The sequence below is a fragment of the Lemur catta genome, chromosome 7, assembly GCF_020740605.2.
Source record: "Lemur catta isolate mLemCat1 chromosome 7, mLemCat1.pri, whole genome shotgun sequence".
Lineage (NCBI taxonomy): Eukaryota > Metazoa > Chordata > Mammalia > Primates > Lemuridae > Lemur > Lemur catta.
The window spans coordinates 16,609,002-16,627,171 of NC_059134.1; the positions used below are offsets into that span (position 1 = coordinate 16,609,002).

Here is an 18,170-nt window from a genome sequence, read left to right on the forward strand (position 1 = left end):
GGTGAGCCAGAATTGTTCACATCAGATGTGATTTTCTAGGATAGTTACCCTTCTCCTCTTATTTCAGATCACCTTATTTTGCATGTTGTCACACACACATTGAAAGAGAAGTTATCTGCATTTACACTTTTACAGATAACCATTCCAATCACCTCAGACATGCTGGATGTCCCCTTACCTTATTTTTCACCCTCCTCCACAACCACCTTCTCAGCAGTGATTTTGAGCCACTACTGAATGTCATTCATTACATAATATGGAAGACTGTTGAGTTACTGAATGTTTTTCTAACTGGATTCCACATCTTCTCAAGCCCTACTAAACAGGGGGCCCCAGAGAGGTACCTCAGTGTCAGAGCTGTTGCCATTCAGAGCCTCGATGTTTGGGTCCCTCCAGTCTTCTGAGAGTGAAGGGATGTAATTGTCTGTCAGAGCATCCCACACCCTGTAAACAAAGAGAAGCTCTCATTAGCACACATCTGTGCCCCGGCCCCGCCTGGAGGAAGGAAGAGCTGGGCCAGGAGAGGAGAGAGGCTTCTGTGTGTGCCAGGCTGAGATCATCTGCCTTCCAGCATGCAGGGGCGATGCAGCTTAAAAACTGAATTAGAGGCGCATCCAGGGGACAAAGGGCCAAGCACACGGAGCCTGGCCAGGCTGGGCTTTAGTGTGAAAGGTATTTACTTGAGGGAAGAAGAATTTCTCACCACTGAGATACAAAAGGCAGCATCTGCAATCAAACCTCCCCTGGCCTTGGAAATAAATCTGCCCCTCACCCAAAGAGTTTAAGTCTCTGACCTTAAGAGGAGCCTGTGCCTCTTTTCCAATGCACAGAGAGACAAACAGAGAAAAGGAGAGAGACAGAGAGACCAGGCTCAATTTTCTGGCTGAAGCTCATTAAAATCAGGATCATCATCTAGTTTATACCCATTTCAGTTTCAGAGGCCTGCAATCTAAATGGTCAGGAATTAACTCCTTGACATCTAACATAGGTAAGGGATAACGCCAATGCTGTGAATGCTTACTCACCACCCAAATGCTCTCACTAGCCCACGGGTTACAAGACCCTGCCCTCTAGCAAGGCAGAGTCTAAACATGCCATTTCACCATCAGGGACACTCTAAGGTGAATACTGTATATGAAAGGAACCAATAAATACACCTCTGTCTCTGTCTACACAATTAGTTTTTAGTGGAGGAAAATGAGGCTACCTTTATCATGTTTCAAAATTCTGATATGTACATTATAAGAAAGGCTTTCTACAATTCTTGTTCCTTAACTCATTTAATTCAGAAGGATTTCTTTGGAAAAAAAAGGGAGGAGGGAAGGGGTTGGGAAAATTCTAAAGTCACAAATACTCCCACATTAGGAAAATACATAAATGAGTCAACAGCAAGAGATTAATGTAAATCAGTACATCAGCTCCTAAAATAAATCCATGCATAGATGCCAGTGGCACTTGAGTTGATATTAGATAGTGATTAATGAGAGCTCTATGCAGTCTCCTGCAGGTGCCTATGCATGTCAAACGTGAGTGATGCCTGTGAGACCAAGATTTAAAAATAAGCAAATAAGTATATATATGGACCAAATTCAAAACATAACAAACTACATTGTAAGATGCTGAAAAGATAAGTGCAAATATTTTATATATATGTGTATATATCTCAGAGCACAGACACTTGAAATCAGAAAACAATGAAAGGAGTGCTGTTAATGTAAACAAAATCAGGAATGATATATGACATATGGATATATAAACAAAGAGATTTTCCTAGTGCACAATGCACACAACTGGTGATGAAAAAAATAAAAGGAACCCAAGAAAACACAATTTAGTGGCAGTGCTTGGGGCACCGGCTTGTTCATTATTTTCCTACCATTGCAAGAATGCACTTTGAGAGAAGTCATCAAGTGCTCATTAGACATCTACTCAGCAGGATTTCAGAACCTGCTTCTTAAACCGTGGGTGATATCCTAATCTCCATCAGGTACTATTAAAGCTGCATTAATCCAGGCTAATTCTAAATCCAGGTCCCATTAGCATTCTAGAGCCACGACGCAAACAGGATTTGCTGCCTCCAAGACAAAACTCCCAGGCACCACACCTACTGGAAAGGTCACTGTAGGACCCCTCTTTACATCACTGCTACATTCTCTGCTGCAAGAATGAGCAACATGCATTCGGGAACTGACCTTCAGATGTGTCCCTACAGGAAGTGCCTGGAGAAATGAAATTCAGCAAAGTCTAAAATAGGCAGGAGCCTTTTGTACCTCTGCTAGGCTGGAGGGAAGCTGAGAACTTTAATGGACACACATTTTCCAATGACCTTGAGACTGTTCATATCCCTAAAGTGACAACCAGGGGCTCTCTCAGATCATTTAGAGAGCACCCGCTTTTCTCATCTGAGCCTTCACTGACACGCTCTGGATTTTATCTAATTCTAGATTTTTAACAACAATTCCCTAAACCTTTATCTCCTCGGGATTTCAAACCATCCTCATTCCCTTTCACATTTTGTCCAGCTTTTCTTCTCCCTTCCTGACATACTTTTTGCCTTTGAAGTGCAGAAATAACCTCTAAGATAAAGTGGCTTTCATCTCTTTATAATCATCTGCATATCCTTTCCATACTTATTCGGGGCCCATTTAACAATAACAATAGCAGTCAACACTTACTATGAGCCAGGTACTATTTATTCTAAGCTCTTATGTGGATTAAGTTATTCATTCCTGTCAAAAACGCCATAAGGCAGATACTAATGAGAAAAAACTGAAACACAGTGAAGTTAATGAACTTGTCTAAGCTCACACAGCCAGTAATGGTGGAGGTAGGATTTGAACGCAGGCAGTACAGCTACAGAGCCCATATTCCTAACCACTTAACTATTCCAACTCTTTATGAATTGTGTGATCGGCACTGTCATGGGCATCAGAACAATATACCAAGGTCCAAATCACAACCCAGCACAGCAGTTTAGAAACTGGCTCTGCGTGAAAAATCCACACACCTACATTACCTGGACATTGTGCTTTTATCCATCTACAAAAGGAGAACTGGCCAAGGCAACAGGGGCACGTGGCTGCCTTCTGTCTAGATCTCCAGCCCAAGAAGGGGAAATGGAAGCAAAGGCAGAGCACTGGCACCCAGGCGGCCACAGGAACAAAAGGGGCGGGGTGGGGTATGAGGGTGACACAAGGCTTTCTGTGAGGAAGAGAGTGGGAAGGGCTTTTCTCCCCAGAGAGGCTGTCCACCCCATCATAAGCAGGGTTCTCGGGAGTGGATATGTTCCCTTTTTAAAGTACCTTGAAGGGGACTGTAAAATTTCAATTCTCTGAGAAGCATCCTGCTATTTACTCTCATCCTGGGGAAAGGAGACTTTGAAAGCTATCAACTCTGCCATTTATCAAAGAACTAAGATTCCACAGGTGCCTCAGTTCCTCTCATTATGCGGCCGTGACACCTGAGATTTGATTTGCTGTCTCTGTCCCTATAATAACCGAAAAGGCATTTTCACGTGCATATTTTAAGAGTCTCATGCCCTACCGACTGAGCTAGCCGGGCTCACGTGCATATTTTAAAGTTAGGGCTTAGGTGCCTGTAGAATTGACTAAACTATCTTTCAGCACCAAGGGCTGGGGATTTGGAAAAGGATGCTGGCTGAGTACGAGCAAACCCATCAGAGTGGGTGGTGCTGAGACAAGTGTACAAAGAGCTGCAGAGCCTGGAACTGGCAACGCAGCCATCAGGGCTCTGTGAGTCCTGATAAATAAACACACACGTGCGCTCTCTCTCTCACATACACCCACCCCCATGTACCTATATCTGACAATACTGCAGGCAGCTTGAAGGGCTTGTTAGAATTTCAACTCAATAACATTTCCCTGGATGCCCCCTAGGCCGGCTACTTTCCTTGTCCAGTGTTTTGTTGGTGTCCAGTCATGCCAATATCCACACTCAGATGTGTATTAACATGGGTACACTTTTGCCATTAACGTTTAGGAAGGTGGAATTATTAGCAGCACATTAGTGCCTTTGTACAACTTTTTAGATTCCTTCACATGTTTAAATAGAATCAATACTATCTCTGCCTTCTATAAGGGGAGACTGAACCTCTAAGAATAGGATTAAATTTCCTAAACACCAAAGTTCTTGGGCAGCTTTCACTAGCTGACTATCCAGTATTTACTTGTCTTCAACTTAAAGTATGTCTTATGACAGGCAGTTTATTTATTGTGTGCACTTCATTTTTAACACCACCTTTAACCCAATAATTCTATCTGAAGAACTAGAAACAGCCATTATTCTCCCATGTTTGGCCCCTCTGTCTTAAGGGTACTTGTAAGAGAGCTGACAGGGATCCCAAAGGAGGCAGGAGGTGAGATCAGGGTTGCCCCCTTTTGTAGTCGCCCCTAAGAGGCTCTGACCTCCAGGTCTGATCTTTTATGACAAAGGAAAAGGGTGATTACACATACACAAAGAGGTTCTGGGATATTTTCTGAATTCAAAACCAGAAAATATATATTCAAATCTGATTCTCCTTTAATGCCTAGAACTTGCATGCCCTGACAAATCAGACATAAGTTCACAAATCTTAGCCAATTCCCTATTGGCCAAGTAGTTCCAAATGAGAACTAAAGAAATCAACAATTTCTAAGAGAATCATTGCATTCCTTTTACTATTTGTGCTATCTTTAGGGAGGTTAGTTTAACCTGCTTTTGTTTTAATCTTCTATTAATTGGCTCTAACCCCCACAAAACACTTTTAATTCATTGTGGATCAAACATCCCTCTAAATATAAACCTGAGCAAGTTTATTACAACAACACTAGAGCTACGCTCAAGATAATCACAACCAGGTTAGATATTAAGTCATCCTTTTCCTTTAGTCATAATCTCATAGTTGAAATATCTGATAGTGTTTACAAAACAAAGTATGAAATATAATTCTGCTTTTTATTTTAAGTTGTAAAGAGGCTTTAGATACATTGAATGCCTAGAAAGTCCAGTGTTAATTTCTCTCTTCCCAGCTTCCTCCCTCTACACTGTCCCCAAATCATACCTATCTCTAAGGAACTATTCAACCTTTGGTTAGCTGAGGCAGTCAATGAGGTGATCAAGTTAGAAAAATAGGGCTGAGAAGACCGATAATCCCATGGGGCGTAATTAACATTGAGTGTTAGAAGAGAATAAGAACCTGTTCATTGAACCTTCATCCTTAATGAGGCAGAGGAGGGGCTTAGATAAGGGGGAAATGATTTGCTGGAAGCAAAAGGAATGGGATGCATCTTAAAATGTCATTTTCAGAGCACATCCTGGGTGATGTAAGAAATTAGGATCTCTGCAAGTCCTCAGCCCCGCTTCATCAAGATTGAGCTCTGAAGGTTTCATAGATGAGGACCCACGCAGTCAACTAGAGTTAAGTGACTTGCCCAAGGTCACACAGCGAGTTAGTGAGAGTATGAAAATTAGAATTCATAGTCTTTGTGTTTCTAGTTCATTGCCTAGTGCACTGGAATGAAAAAATACTCCGTATAATAAAGCCCCAGAGCCATTCTTTTTTGACTTGTAGCAGTTGAGCAAATTATAGCAGGCTCAGAATCCAAAAAGAAATCAGTTTAAAACTTAAAATTGAATTGAAACACACAGCCCACATTTATAGTACTGGTCACCAGAGTGAAATGTTCTCTATGATCGTGCCTTCAAGGCAAGCGTTAATTAAAAAGAAAAGAAGGAAATGGCGTGGGCCTAGAAATACATTTCATGTACCTACAAGGCTAGCTATTATTGCTCATCCAGTCCATTCAATATTCAGTATTTCATTCAAAAATATTATTTGGTCACGTATTGCACACCAAGCACTGTATTAGACAGTGGGGATATAAGAATGAATAAGAATAACCCTTGTATTCACAGAGGTACAGTCTTAGTGATCATCAAATAAGCAACTCTCTCGGAGATACAGTCAGGTTCAAATCCTCTAGGTCATGCTTCTTACCCCGTTATTTATGGGCAACTCTTCCACCTAAGTTCATAAAAAGGGAAACCAAAAGGACAGTTGATGCAAACTGCCATGACCAACTATTTGACATTTCTTATGTGATTCTTAAAGAACAAGTGATGCGTATTTTATCTCTACAGGGAATTCATGCACACAGCAGTCCTCCCTTATCTGTGGTTTTGCTTTCCAAGGTTTCAGGTACCCGAGATACAGTACAATAAGATATTTTGAAAGAGAGAGAGAAAGAGAGAGAACACGTTCACATAACGTTTATTACAGTATATTGTCATAGTTGCTCTATTTTATTATAAGTTACTGTTGTTAGTCTCTTATTGTGCCTAATTTATAAATTACACTTTATCATATGTATGTACGTATAGGAAAACACATCAGTACTATCAGTAGTTTCAGGCATCCACTGGGGGTCTTGGAATGTATCCCCCACGGATGAGTGGCGGCGGGGGGACTACTGTGTTTTTACTAACTGCCCAAACCATCCTTCTTTAATTAATGTAACATTGCTCACTTCTTCACTTTCTAGTCCCTCCTCCAATAGTTCTTTTCTCAGATCCTTCTTCTTCACTAAGATCCTAGAAAGTAGCTAGTAAGTGACATAAGGAATTTGCATACTCAAAAGCCACATCACCTAGTTTTCGCCTTTTTGTGTCCAAGGTAGTTCCCTCAGTTCAGTTTAGGGGCTTTCTTATTTGAACATATTTTAACATTTATAGATAATTTTCCAGGCCTGAGGGGTTGTAAACAATTCTGAGATTTTCATAATTCTGGTGTTTCTTGAAGCAAATTTGTCCAATGACATAGATTCCTCCATCACGGTTAATTAATTTCTTTCTGGTTCTTATTTATAATATCTGGGTGGATTTTCACTGACATAAAGAAAGCTGAAGACAGACAGACTCCAAAATTTACCATGCTCCTGAAATTCTATTTTGTGTCTAGGAAAATCTAAAATCCTTCATTCCTCTAAGGTTTCAATTTAAGAGAGCTCTCTGCAGGTGACTGTAAAGGGACATATATAGAACAATGTCAGCAATTACCAGAGCACTGCCTCACTGACAACATAAAAATGTAAGCAACGTGCCATAATCCTAGAGACAGAAACTAACACTATGTCAAGGAGCCCCAGACTACAGGGTTCTTGACTGAAGCAGGAGAGGGCAATTAAGACTTCTTACTCCTCATCTTGAAGGGTCTCCTCCTCCTCTTGGATCTGTAGCTGGTTCTTCACGGGAGCTAGGTTCTCCGTCTTGGCGTTGTAGTTCCGAAAGCAGACATTGAGCTTCTCATCAAATTCATTCACGAGGTCCTCCATGGACTTGAAGCTGATTATTTCAGAAGAAAAATTCTCAAGCTCAGAGAGGGAGGGGTCCTCTAGGTGGTGGGGGGATGAGCCATAGAAACACCGTGGCTTCTCCTCTGGGTCCTCCGAGCAGCAGGGCCGAAGGTCCTCAAACTCTTCATCCAAGCTCACCAGTGGGGCCTCCATTCTTGCACAGCAGTAGCACAACAGCAACTTTCAGGATTCGTTTATCTGGAAGAAATAAACAGGGTCATGTGAGTTTGGACTGGTCTAACTCTATTTGAGTTTGGAGACACACCTGTTTCCAATTCCCTGCTCCAAAAAACAAAGCATAGTGGTTAGGTATGTGCTCCTGGACCAGACTGCCTAGGTTTGCCTCCTCTTCTGCCCTCAGCTGTGACCTTAGGTGACTTATTAGTTTCTCTGTGCTTCCTTTTATTCTTCTCAAGAAAGATATAACTGGACCCATCTCAAAGGAGTGTTATAAGATTAAAGGAATAAACAAGAAAAGTGCTTAAAACAGTGCCTGGCAGATAATAAATGCCAATATTGTTGAATATTCTCTGTTGTTATTATTATTGTTACTATTACCACAGAGAGATATCCTTAACTACATGCTCTGAAAACCGGAAATTTTTCATGACTTGTTTGGTGGCACAATGTGACATGACCAAAACTCATTTGGCAAGTAAACCTGACCAACATGAATATAAACCTGCCTACTCTTTAATTTATTCCATTTTTTGTGTTTTGCTGCATAAATATTAATTTTTTAAATCATAAAGATTGCTCCCCTAGATCCCACTAGATGAAATTCAGAATGTGTACTCTATTACTGCCTTCCAAATTTTGAAATAATCTAAATTCTGAAACATGCCTGGCCCCAAGGGTTTTGGATAAGGGTTCAGGGACCCTCATCAATAAACAATAGAGACTACTAGAACACTAATAAAGACTTTTCAACAAGCACCTGAGTTTTTCCCAGACACAGAGCATATGCCTAGGAGCAGAGTAATAGACTAAATGATCTATTATCCTGTAAGAAATAGACCCAACTACCCATGTGCTCCAAAGCCAGACTCCATAACCACGCACACTCAGGCCTCTCTCTTCAGTTCCCAACAACTCCAGGACACCTACCCCTCATCCAGCCCTCTTCATGTGCTGCCTTGGGCTATATTTATCCATCTGTGTGTACAATCCGGCCCCTTTCCAATTTTAATTTAAATTCCTCAAGGGTACAGACATCCTCTGAATATCATCCCTGACTCCAACCACACACTGGCTGCCCTGCAGCTAGGCAGTCAATCAATGTGTGCTCACTGAAAAACGATCTTCTGTTACCCACATACAGATCCCCATTTCCAATTTCAGGCACCCACAAGTATCGAGGTCTATCATACACTTCCCTACATACTCAGCTTCCTTTCCTGTGACACACAAACGCAACCAAACATTTCCCTCCTGTCTGTATGATTACCCATCTAGTTAGATACTTAAATTGGAACCACGACCTAAGGAGAACCAAACAGCAAACACCATCAGTTTTGCGCTAGGAGTGCCCATTTTCCACCTCTACCTACAAAACTAAAACTCTACATAAGCAGGGCAAAGGGCATGCCAGGTGAGGACCCTGCCAGTTCCTACCAGGATTTTCTAGGATTAAGTCAGATACCCTGGCATCAAAACATATTTGGAGCATTTATAGTTTGCAGAGGCCAAATGGTAGGACCTTGGAATACAAAAACATACAAAAGCAATACCATATCTTGGAAAGAATACAGGCTCAAGAACCAACAGACCTGCCCCTGGCTGGCTGAGTGACAAGCATCGTGGTTCCTGATTTCCTCATTGGTGATAATGAAGCTGTTGGTACAGAGTTAACACCTTTGGAAGTTAGTTTTAATAACTTAATCTTTAATTATAATAGTATATTTTAATAACATAATTATTTAATCCAATATATCCAAAGATACTGGATTATTTCAAAAGATAATCCATAAAAATATTAGCGAGACATTTTACATTTTTTTATACTAAGTCCTTCAAAATTCAGTGTATATTTTACATTTATAGTATATCTGTCTTTGGACGAGCCACATTGCAAGTGCCCACCAGCCATGTGTGGCCAGTGGCTACTACATTGGATAACAAAGCTCCAAAGCAATATACAACTCATCAACAGTCAGGGGTTCTTCATTCTCGGTCCATGACTCCTCTAGGCTCTTTGAACTATAACATATTTCAGTGAAATTGGTTTCCTTTGTAAGCCTAAGCATTATATTTTATGCATTTAAAAACATTATTTGCAGAAGGATCCAATGGGTTTCTCCACACCACCAAAGGGGTTCATAGCACAAAAAAGATTAAGAATCCCTCAGCAACATGGTGGGACTGCAAACTAGTGCAACCTCTGTAGAAAGCAATATGGAGATACCTTAAAGAGATACAAATAGATCTACCATTTGATCTGGCAATCCCATTACTGGGCATCTACCCAAAAGAACAAAAGACATTCTATAAAAAAGACATTCTATAAAAAAGACATCTGCACTCGAATGTTTATAGCAGCACAATTCACAGTTGCAAGGATGTGGAAACAAACCACGTGCCCATCAATATATGAGTGGATTAATAAAATGTGGTATATATATATATATATACCATGGAGTACTATTCAGCTATAAGAAACAATGGTGATATAGCACCTCTTGTATTTTCCTGGATAGAGCTGGAACCCATTCTACTAAGTGAAGTATCCCAAGAATGGAAAAATAAGCACCACATGTACTCACCATCAAATTGGTTTCACTGATCAACACCTAAGTGCACATATAGGAATTACATTTATCGGGCATCAGGCAGATGGGAGTAGGGGAGAGGATGGGTATATACCTACATAATGAGTGTGATGTGCACCGTATAGGGGATGGACATGCTTGAAGCTCTGGGGGCGGGGGGACAAGGGCAATATACATAACCTAAACATTTGTATCCCCATAATATGCTGAAATTAAAAAAATAAAAGAATCCCTCAGCAACAAAAAGGTGAGATTAGAAAAGACCACAGAATACATTAGAAAGTAAAGGTTTTACAGCTGAGGTATTTGTGTTGATTAAGACAGTATTCAGTGATGGCTAAGAGCCTGGCCTCCAGGTTCCTGTCCTGGTCCCACCACTCCTAGCTGTGAGACTTTGGGCAAATTATCAGCCTTCTTGTGCCTCAGTTTCCTCATCTATAAAATGGGGTTTAAAATAGTGCTTACCTTGAAAGTTATTTTGTAGACTAAATGAGATCATCTTTGAAGTGCTAAGCGCAATGTGTGGACTACAGAAAATGTCCAACAAATGTCAATAATTCTAGGAAAATCAGGATAACTTATGTACAAGTGTGGTGTGAGAGTGTTTCATGTAAAAGAAAACTTATCCCTGCGATGATATTCAATGTGTGATGTTTCAAAATGCTTATCAAATGAGAGAACTATCGCTGAAAGAATGTTAGCATCTTTTTACTAAGGTTTTTTTCTAATTCATTTGCTCAAAGTTTCTTGGATCACTGGTCCCATTTCATAGAGATATGAAAGCTAACCAGCTCGTGTTGCAGATATCTACACTTCCTTTAAATTTGTACTCTTCTCTAGGAGTGACAGGGGAGCTAGGACAAGGTGACACCAGTGGAGTTGCTGATTTGAAACAGCACAGTCCTTATACCATTAATCAGCAGCAAGAGGCCAATCTAACCAGAATCTATGACTAAGATCGAGTTTTGAGTGTCAGCAACAGGAAAAGTATGCTGAAAAGCACCTCTCCTCAGCCCAAGCAGACTCTAGAGAAAATGGATTCATCCAGAAGATTATAAAAGAAGAAACGAATATCACAGCTCTAGTGCTTGGACACATGGTCATTTGAAACAATCCATAATGTAGCCTGATTGCTTTTTGTCAACTCACTACTCAGGAGCCAAGAAGCGCTGCATGAATGACCATCTGGAGATAAAGCTAAAAGTGAAAGGCTGTGTTGGGAAGCTGAAGAAGTCACTCAACACCCAAGCTGAACCCAGCATTTGTGGAAAGACCCCAGGCTGTGGCAGAGGAGATGAGAGTCACGGTTCTGACTGGCCCTGCCATAGCCTCCAGGAGGACTCCCGGGGTTAGGGCTGGCAGCACCTCTCGAGATGGCACCCCTGTCTTCCTTCCTTTAGCCCACTTTCTTTTGCCCTCCTTTCTTGGCACCGTGCCTACATCCCCCAACTAAAATGTCTGAAAGCAAGCTTGCACCTATCCTCATTCTCAGTTCATCTCAGAGCCTGCCTCCCCTTAAAAGCTAGGGTTAATACAAGTGATAGCTTATCCTCTTTAGACTTCCAAGAGCAGCATAAATAAATTAGTACCATGAAAAATGACAGAAAGAAGAATGTATGGGAGGGCTGTCTTTCCTTCTTCTCTTTACCATAGAACCGACTGCAGGACTATAGTTTGATTTTGTCCTATAATCTGTTCCATTTATCTTGGCTCCCAATAGATGGTGTGATTTGGAAAAGAAAAGACACACATAGAGCTTAACAGAGACCCAATAGGAAACGCATAAGCCTCTCCCTGCAACATAATGATGCACTAGCTGCAGCTTGAGGCTGCGGTACAAATTATCAGCCCCTGCTGAGCCGAGTCGAGTGGAGCGGCAGCAGAGATTTCACCATGCCTCCCCTGCTGGGCCTCTGCACCTCCACACAAGCCCCATTCCTTCCGCCTTCTTCCATTACTTGCTCCACAGATCTATTGATTCTGTGCCCCCACCACCACCATAGCCATCCCCCAAACCTGCCCGCCACTGATCCACCTTCAGATTTCCACTGCTCCTCGGCAAACCCAGCCAGTGTACATGTTTGTGCCAACTGCACATTGTGATAGAAAGAGTATTTCATTGTATGTGGATCAGCAACCCCTCCGCGGTTCCGCTTCCCCCCTCCCCTCCTCCTGCTGCTCCTCCATTCACCTCCAGCTCAGATCCCCCTTCCCCACCCTCCCCGTCCGCTGGGGTAAAGAAAGGCTCCTCCGGGCAGCACAATGGCTGGCGCTCCAAGGGAGCTGCGCTCGCCCCGCGCAGGCCGCACACGGACTCCGCTGCCCTTTTGGCCAAACGAGGCGCAGACACGGGAGTGGGAGGGGGTCGGGGTGTGGAGCAGGCGGGAGGGAAGGGATAGGCTGGAGGGAAGCGGAGCGGGCTGTGATAACACCCCCTCAGGCTCTGCCAAACCGCGCGCTGCCGAGCCCCAGAGCCCTGGGCCCACAGGACGGCAGCGCGCCCCCCGCCACAACCACACAGCACAGCCGTCCTTTCTCCGACCTGTTCTGTAGTGAGACAATCGCTCCCCAGCGCCTGCGGCCGCCGCTGCCAGCGGTTCTGACACTGCAGGAATGCGCGGTCTGGGGAAAGGCTTCGCACCCCGGGGAGCGGCACCGGAAGGGATAGGGGAAGGTTCTTGGGGACAAAGATGATCCTGGGACCTTTAAGGTGCTCGGACCAGATAACGGTGCTGGGATGAGGTACCGACACACTGCCTCCCCCAGTCCCCACGCCGCGCCGCCTCCCTTCTCACACACGTCCACACGCGCGCACGCCAGGCCTGGCTGGGGAGCCGAAGCTCTGGGACGGTGCTTCAAGTGCCTGTCAACCACATCTGCCCGGCCCGGCGCTGCGCGCAAGCTGCGCTCCCCAAACGGCTGGGCAGGAGGGCGATGGCCTCTGGGCTCCTCCTTTCCAATCTCTGGACCGGACGGGGTGGGGGCGGGGGGCAGCGGCGCCCCCAGACCGTCCAGCCTGGGAATCCCGAGTCCCAGGGCCTCCTGCACCACCCCCATCCGGCCCCCACCAGCGGCAGCGGGCCGAGTCTGCACTAAGGTCGCCCCCCGCGACGGCACCTGTGCGGGTCCTGGCGGAGGGAGGAGGATCCCGGGGCTCAGCCGCACACCCCCATCCACGGGCCGCGGCGAGGGCCGGAGCGCGGCGCAGAGGCAGAGGCGAGCAGCCAGCCAGCGCTCCCCCAGCAGCTCCGCCGGCGCCGGCTCCGCTCCCCTCCTCCACCCCGCCCCCTCCCCGGCGCTCGTGCCCGGGCTCCCAGGGGCGCGCCCGCACTCGAGCACCCGCCCGGCTGGCACGCGCAGGGCCTGGACGTCATCCTCTCGCTGACATTCACAGCCTTCCTCGGAGCACGTGGGCCTGCTTTATTAATATTTATGAATTACTGTTTCTCCCCTCTTTAACATTGGCCTTTCTGCTTCCCTCATGAATATTCAGACGCTCCAAGATGACTACGTGCCATAACTACCAATATGGACACCTCACAGGGCCTGAGACTGTAGGCTCTGGATAAAATGCAGGCGGATGGCCGCAGACACGCTCAAAGAACCTCTTGGACTTTCTGGACTCTCCCTGTCACTCCACTGGAGACTGAGGAGGGCAAACCGAGAGACAGATGTCTCCCACCACAATCGGGTTCAGACTTCACGCCAAAGGTGAGGAGGCCAGCAGAAACGCTTTTGTCGCCCTAAGATGCAGGATGGGAGCTGGATCCAGGCTGAGCAATTCGAGTGGAAAGGTTTTCCCCCCAGGAGGACTTGAGATAATACAGGAAAATTCAAGAGGAAAAATCAAGAGACTGAAATAAGGAAGGCCTTTGGGGCCTTGTGAAAATTTATTTCTCATTCATTTATCTTGTCTACTGTGCAAAAGCCTGTGCTTATAGACGCTGTCAGTATGAAGAAGTCCAATAATTCATGAACACAGACAACTAAGGTAAGAGTGCAAGAACTGAAATTATCAAAGGAAGGTGCCAGGAAAAGCATGTCCACTTGGACAAAGAACCTCAAGTACTTTTGTCTGATGGCAAAGTACCACTGGGCCAAACTGAGACTTCAGCTAAAAGGGACAGGGAGCCCCTCCTTTGCTCATGTATGCACTGGTTCCACAGACATTTCAGTCATGGGAAGGATGGAAGCAGGGGAATAATGTCCTGATGAGACAAGACGAAGGGTTAGTCACTTTGCCCTTGTGGTGCCATTAAGCAGAGGATTTCTTCCTGTTAGAAAGGACAAAGAGGCCGGGTGCCGTGGCTCACGCCTGTAATCCTAGCACTCTGGGAAGCCTAGGCGGGTGGATCGTTTGAGGTCAGGAGTTCGAGACCAGCCTGAGCAAGAGCGAGACCCCGTCTCTACTAAAAATAGAAGGAAATTAGCTGGACAACTAAAAATATACAGAAAAAATTAGCCGGAGATGGTGGCACATGCCTGTAGTCACAGCTACTCGGGAGGCTGAGGCAGAAGGATCACTTGAGCCCAGGAGTTTGAGGTTGCTGTGAGCTAGGTTGATGCCACGGCACTCTAGTCTGGGCAACACGGTGAGACTCTGTCTCAAAAAAAAAAAAAAGAAAGAAAGAAAGGAAGGAAGAAAAAAGAAAGAAAGAAAGAAAGAAAGGAAGGAAGGAAGGAAGGAAGGAAGGAAGGAAGGAAGGAAGGAAGGAAGGAAGGAAGGAAGGAAAGAAAGAAAGAAAGAAAGAAAGAAAGAAAGAAAGAAAAGAAAAGAAAAGAAAGGACAAAGAATAAGTGGTTAAAAGATCCCAAAGTCTCCTTTCCTGGGATCATACCTAGTTCTGTGACCTTGGGCGAGTTAACCTTTCTGTGGCTCATTTCCTCATCTGCAAAATGAGGATAATAATGGTGCCCACCCGGAGGCCTGTCATGGGATTAAAGACGTGAGTATGAGTAAAGTACTTCCAGGCATGTACGAAGGCACTATATAAGTCTTGGCTAATCAGAGGCCACCTTTTGTACAGATCGTCAGAGCATGACACACATATGCTCAAGAGGCTGTACTGAGTACTTATGAAGAAGTACTGCATAGTGGTAAAGAGTTTGGTCTGTGAGGAAACATGAGTTCAAACCCCAGTGTTCCACTTATTAGCTGGTGACCTTGTGCAAGTTATGCTCTCTGAATCTCAGTTTTCTCATCTGTAAAATGGACATTCCAATATCTAACATAAGGTTATTGTTACACAGATTAAATAAAAATGCATGCAAATGCTTAGCACAGTGCTTGGCATATAGTAAGTAATCAGTAAGTGGATTCTGTTGTTATTATTCTTGTGAAGATAAGAAAGAACTGGAAGCTGAGAAATCTAGGCACCTGGGATGAGAATGCCCTGAACATGAGCTCATTTATTCTCCCAGCAAACATTTATTTTATTGTAGTTAAATATATGAAACATAAAATTTAACATTTTAACTTCTTTGTTTTGTTTTGTTTTAGGCAGAGTCTCACTCTGTCACCCTGGCTAGAGTACCTTGGCGTAATCATAGCTCACTGCAACTTCAAACTCTTGGGCTCACGTGATCCTCCTGCCTTGGCCTCCTGAGTAACTGGGACTACAGGTGCACACCAGCACACCCAGCTAATTTTTCTAATTTTGGTAAAAAGAGATAGAGTCTTGCTCTTGCTCAGGCTGGTCTTGAACTCCTGACCTCAAGCAATCCTCCCACCTTGGTCTCCCAGGGTGCTAGGATTACAGGTGTGAGTCACCAAGCTCAGTCCATTTTAACCATTTTTAAGTGTACGATTCAGTGGCATTAAATATATTCACATTGTTGTGCAACCATCACCACTATTCACCTACAGAACTTTTTCATCATCTCAAACAGAAATTCTGTACCCATTAAACACTTAGCTCCCCAGTACTCCCTCCTCCCAGCCTCTGGTAACCACTCTTCTCCTTGGTGTCACTATGAATTTGACTACTCTAGGTACGTCATATGAGCGGTATCATACAGTATTTGCTCTTTGGTATCAGACTTATTTCACTTAACATAATGTTTTCAAGGTTTATCCATGTTGTAATGGTGTCAGAATTTCCTTCCTTTTTAAGGTTGAATAATATTCCGTTATATGTAAATACTACATTTTGTTTATCTTTCACCTGTCAATGGACATTTGAATTGTTTTCACGTTTTGGCTATTGTGAAAAATGCTGCTGTATACATTGGTGTACAAATTCCAGCAAACATTGTTTGACTACATACTATGACCTGGGCTACAAGCAGGGGAGGTAAACATGAAGGCATGCCTTCCAAACTCTGCTGCTAAGGATTTTTAGTGGGTTGAATATTGTTCCCCCAAAATTCATGTTCACTCAGAACCTCAGAATGTTACCTTTACAGATGAAATTAGTTAAGATGAGGTCATACTAGATTAGAGTAGGTCCAAATTCCAATGACTGGTGTCCTTATAAGAAGAGGAGAGACAGCCTGGGCAACATAGCAAGACCCTTTCTCTACAAAAAATAAAACTATCAGCTAGGCATGGTGGCATGTGCCTGTAGTCCCAGCTACTCGGGAGGCTGAGGCAGGAGGATCGCTTGGGCTGCCCATGAGTTAGAGACTGCAGTGAGCTATGATCATGCCACTGCACTCTGGCCTGGGTGACAGAGCAAGAGCCTGTCTCAAAAAAGAAGGAAGAAGAGGAAGGGAATGGAGAGGAGGAGGAGAAGAAGAAGGAGGAAGAAGGAAAAGGAAAAAGAGAGGTCACACAGGGATGAAGCCCATGTAACCATGGAGGCAGAGATTGGAGTGATAGGTACAAGCCAAAAGACAGCAAGGATTGCCAGGAACCACCTAAAGTTAGGAAGAGGCAAGAGAAGATTCCTCCCTAGAGTCTTCAATAGGAAGCATGGCCCCGAAGACATCTTAATTTTGGACTTCTAGCCTCCAGAACCAGGACACTATAAATTTCTGTTTGTTTGGTTTTTTTTAAGTATTTTCTTTTTTCTTTTCTTTTTTTTTTTGAGACAGAGTCTCACTCTGTCACCCGGGCTAGAGTGCTGTGGCGTCAGCCTAGCTCACAGCAACCTCAAACTCCTGGGCTCAAGCAATCCTCTGCCTCAGCCTCCCGAGTAGTTGGGACTACAGGCATGCGCCAACCATGCCTGACTGATTTTTTTTTTCTATGTATATTTTTAGTTGTCCATATAATTTCTTTCTATTTTTAGTAGAGACGGGGTCTCACTCTTGCTCAGGCTGGTCTCGAACTCCTAACCTTTAGCCATCCTCCCGCCTCGGCCTCCCAGAGTGCTAGGATTACAGGCATGAGCCACCACGCCTGGCCTAAATTTCTGTTTTAAGGTCATTCGTTATGGCAGATCAAGGAAACTAATACAAACTTTGGTGCTGGAAAGTGGGGTGCTGCTGTAACAAATACTTAAAAATGTGAACGTGGCTTTGGAATTGAGTAATGGATAGAAGCTGGAAGAATTTTCAGGCACGTGACAGAAAAAGCCTGGATTACCCTGAAAAGACTTTTGTTAGAAATATGGAAATTAAAGGCAATTCTGGTGAGGGCTCAGAAAAAAGTGAGGAGACTGTAGCGATATCTTCTATCATTATAGAGAATACATACATCATCATAACAGAATGTTGCTAGAAATATGAATGTTAAAGATGCTTCTGGGAAGGTTTCAGATGGAAATGAGTAATATGTTGTTAGAAACTGAACAAAAGACAGTCCTTGTTGTAAAGTGCAGAGAACTTGGCTGAACTGTGTTCTGCTGTTGGATGGCAAGTAAAACTTGACAAGGAGATTTCCAGGTAGAGTGTGGAAGATTCAGCCTGGTTCTTCTTTTCTGCTTATAATAAACTGTGATGAGGAATGATGATGTGGGCCTCCTACACTCCTAAGTAGTGAGTTGCACAGGAGACCAACAAGGTTTCTGAGAATTTTATACCAACAGAAACACTGTCAGCTTGCACTGAAAAGGACAGAGATGGGATGAAATGAAGGACAACTCTTAGACTTCTGAAATTCCACAGGCAG

General features: G+C 43.9%; 1 protein-coding gene and 1 pseudogene across 1 annotated transcript in view; one reads left to right on the forward strand and one right to left on the reverse strand.

Annotated features, from left to right (window-relative positions):
• Positions 1–13,412, reverse strand: part of FEZ1 (fasciculation and elongation protein zeta 1) — a 41,586-nt gene extending 28,174 nt beyond the window's left edge. Inside the window, exons 1-3 of the mRNA XM_045555743.1 lie at positions 13,235–13,412; positions 7,192–7,547; positions 345–444 (exon numbers count right to left, since the gene is read on the reverse strand). Of these exons, the coding sequence (XP_045411699.1) occupies positions 345–444; positions 7,192–7,502 (411 nt within the window). The 5' untranslated portion in view covers positions 7,503–7,547; positions 13,235–13,412. The remainder of the gene's footprint in view (positions 1–344; positions 445–7,191; positions 7,548–13,234) is intronic.
• LOC123641961 lies at positions 12,380–13,894 on the forward strand (annotated as a pseudogene).
• The last annotated feature ends 4,276 nt before the right edge of the window (positions 13,895–18,170 follow it).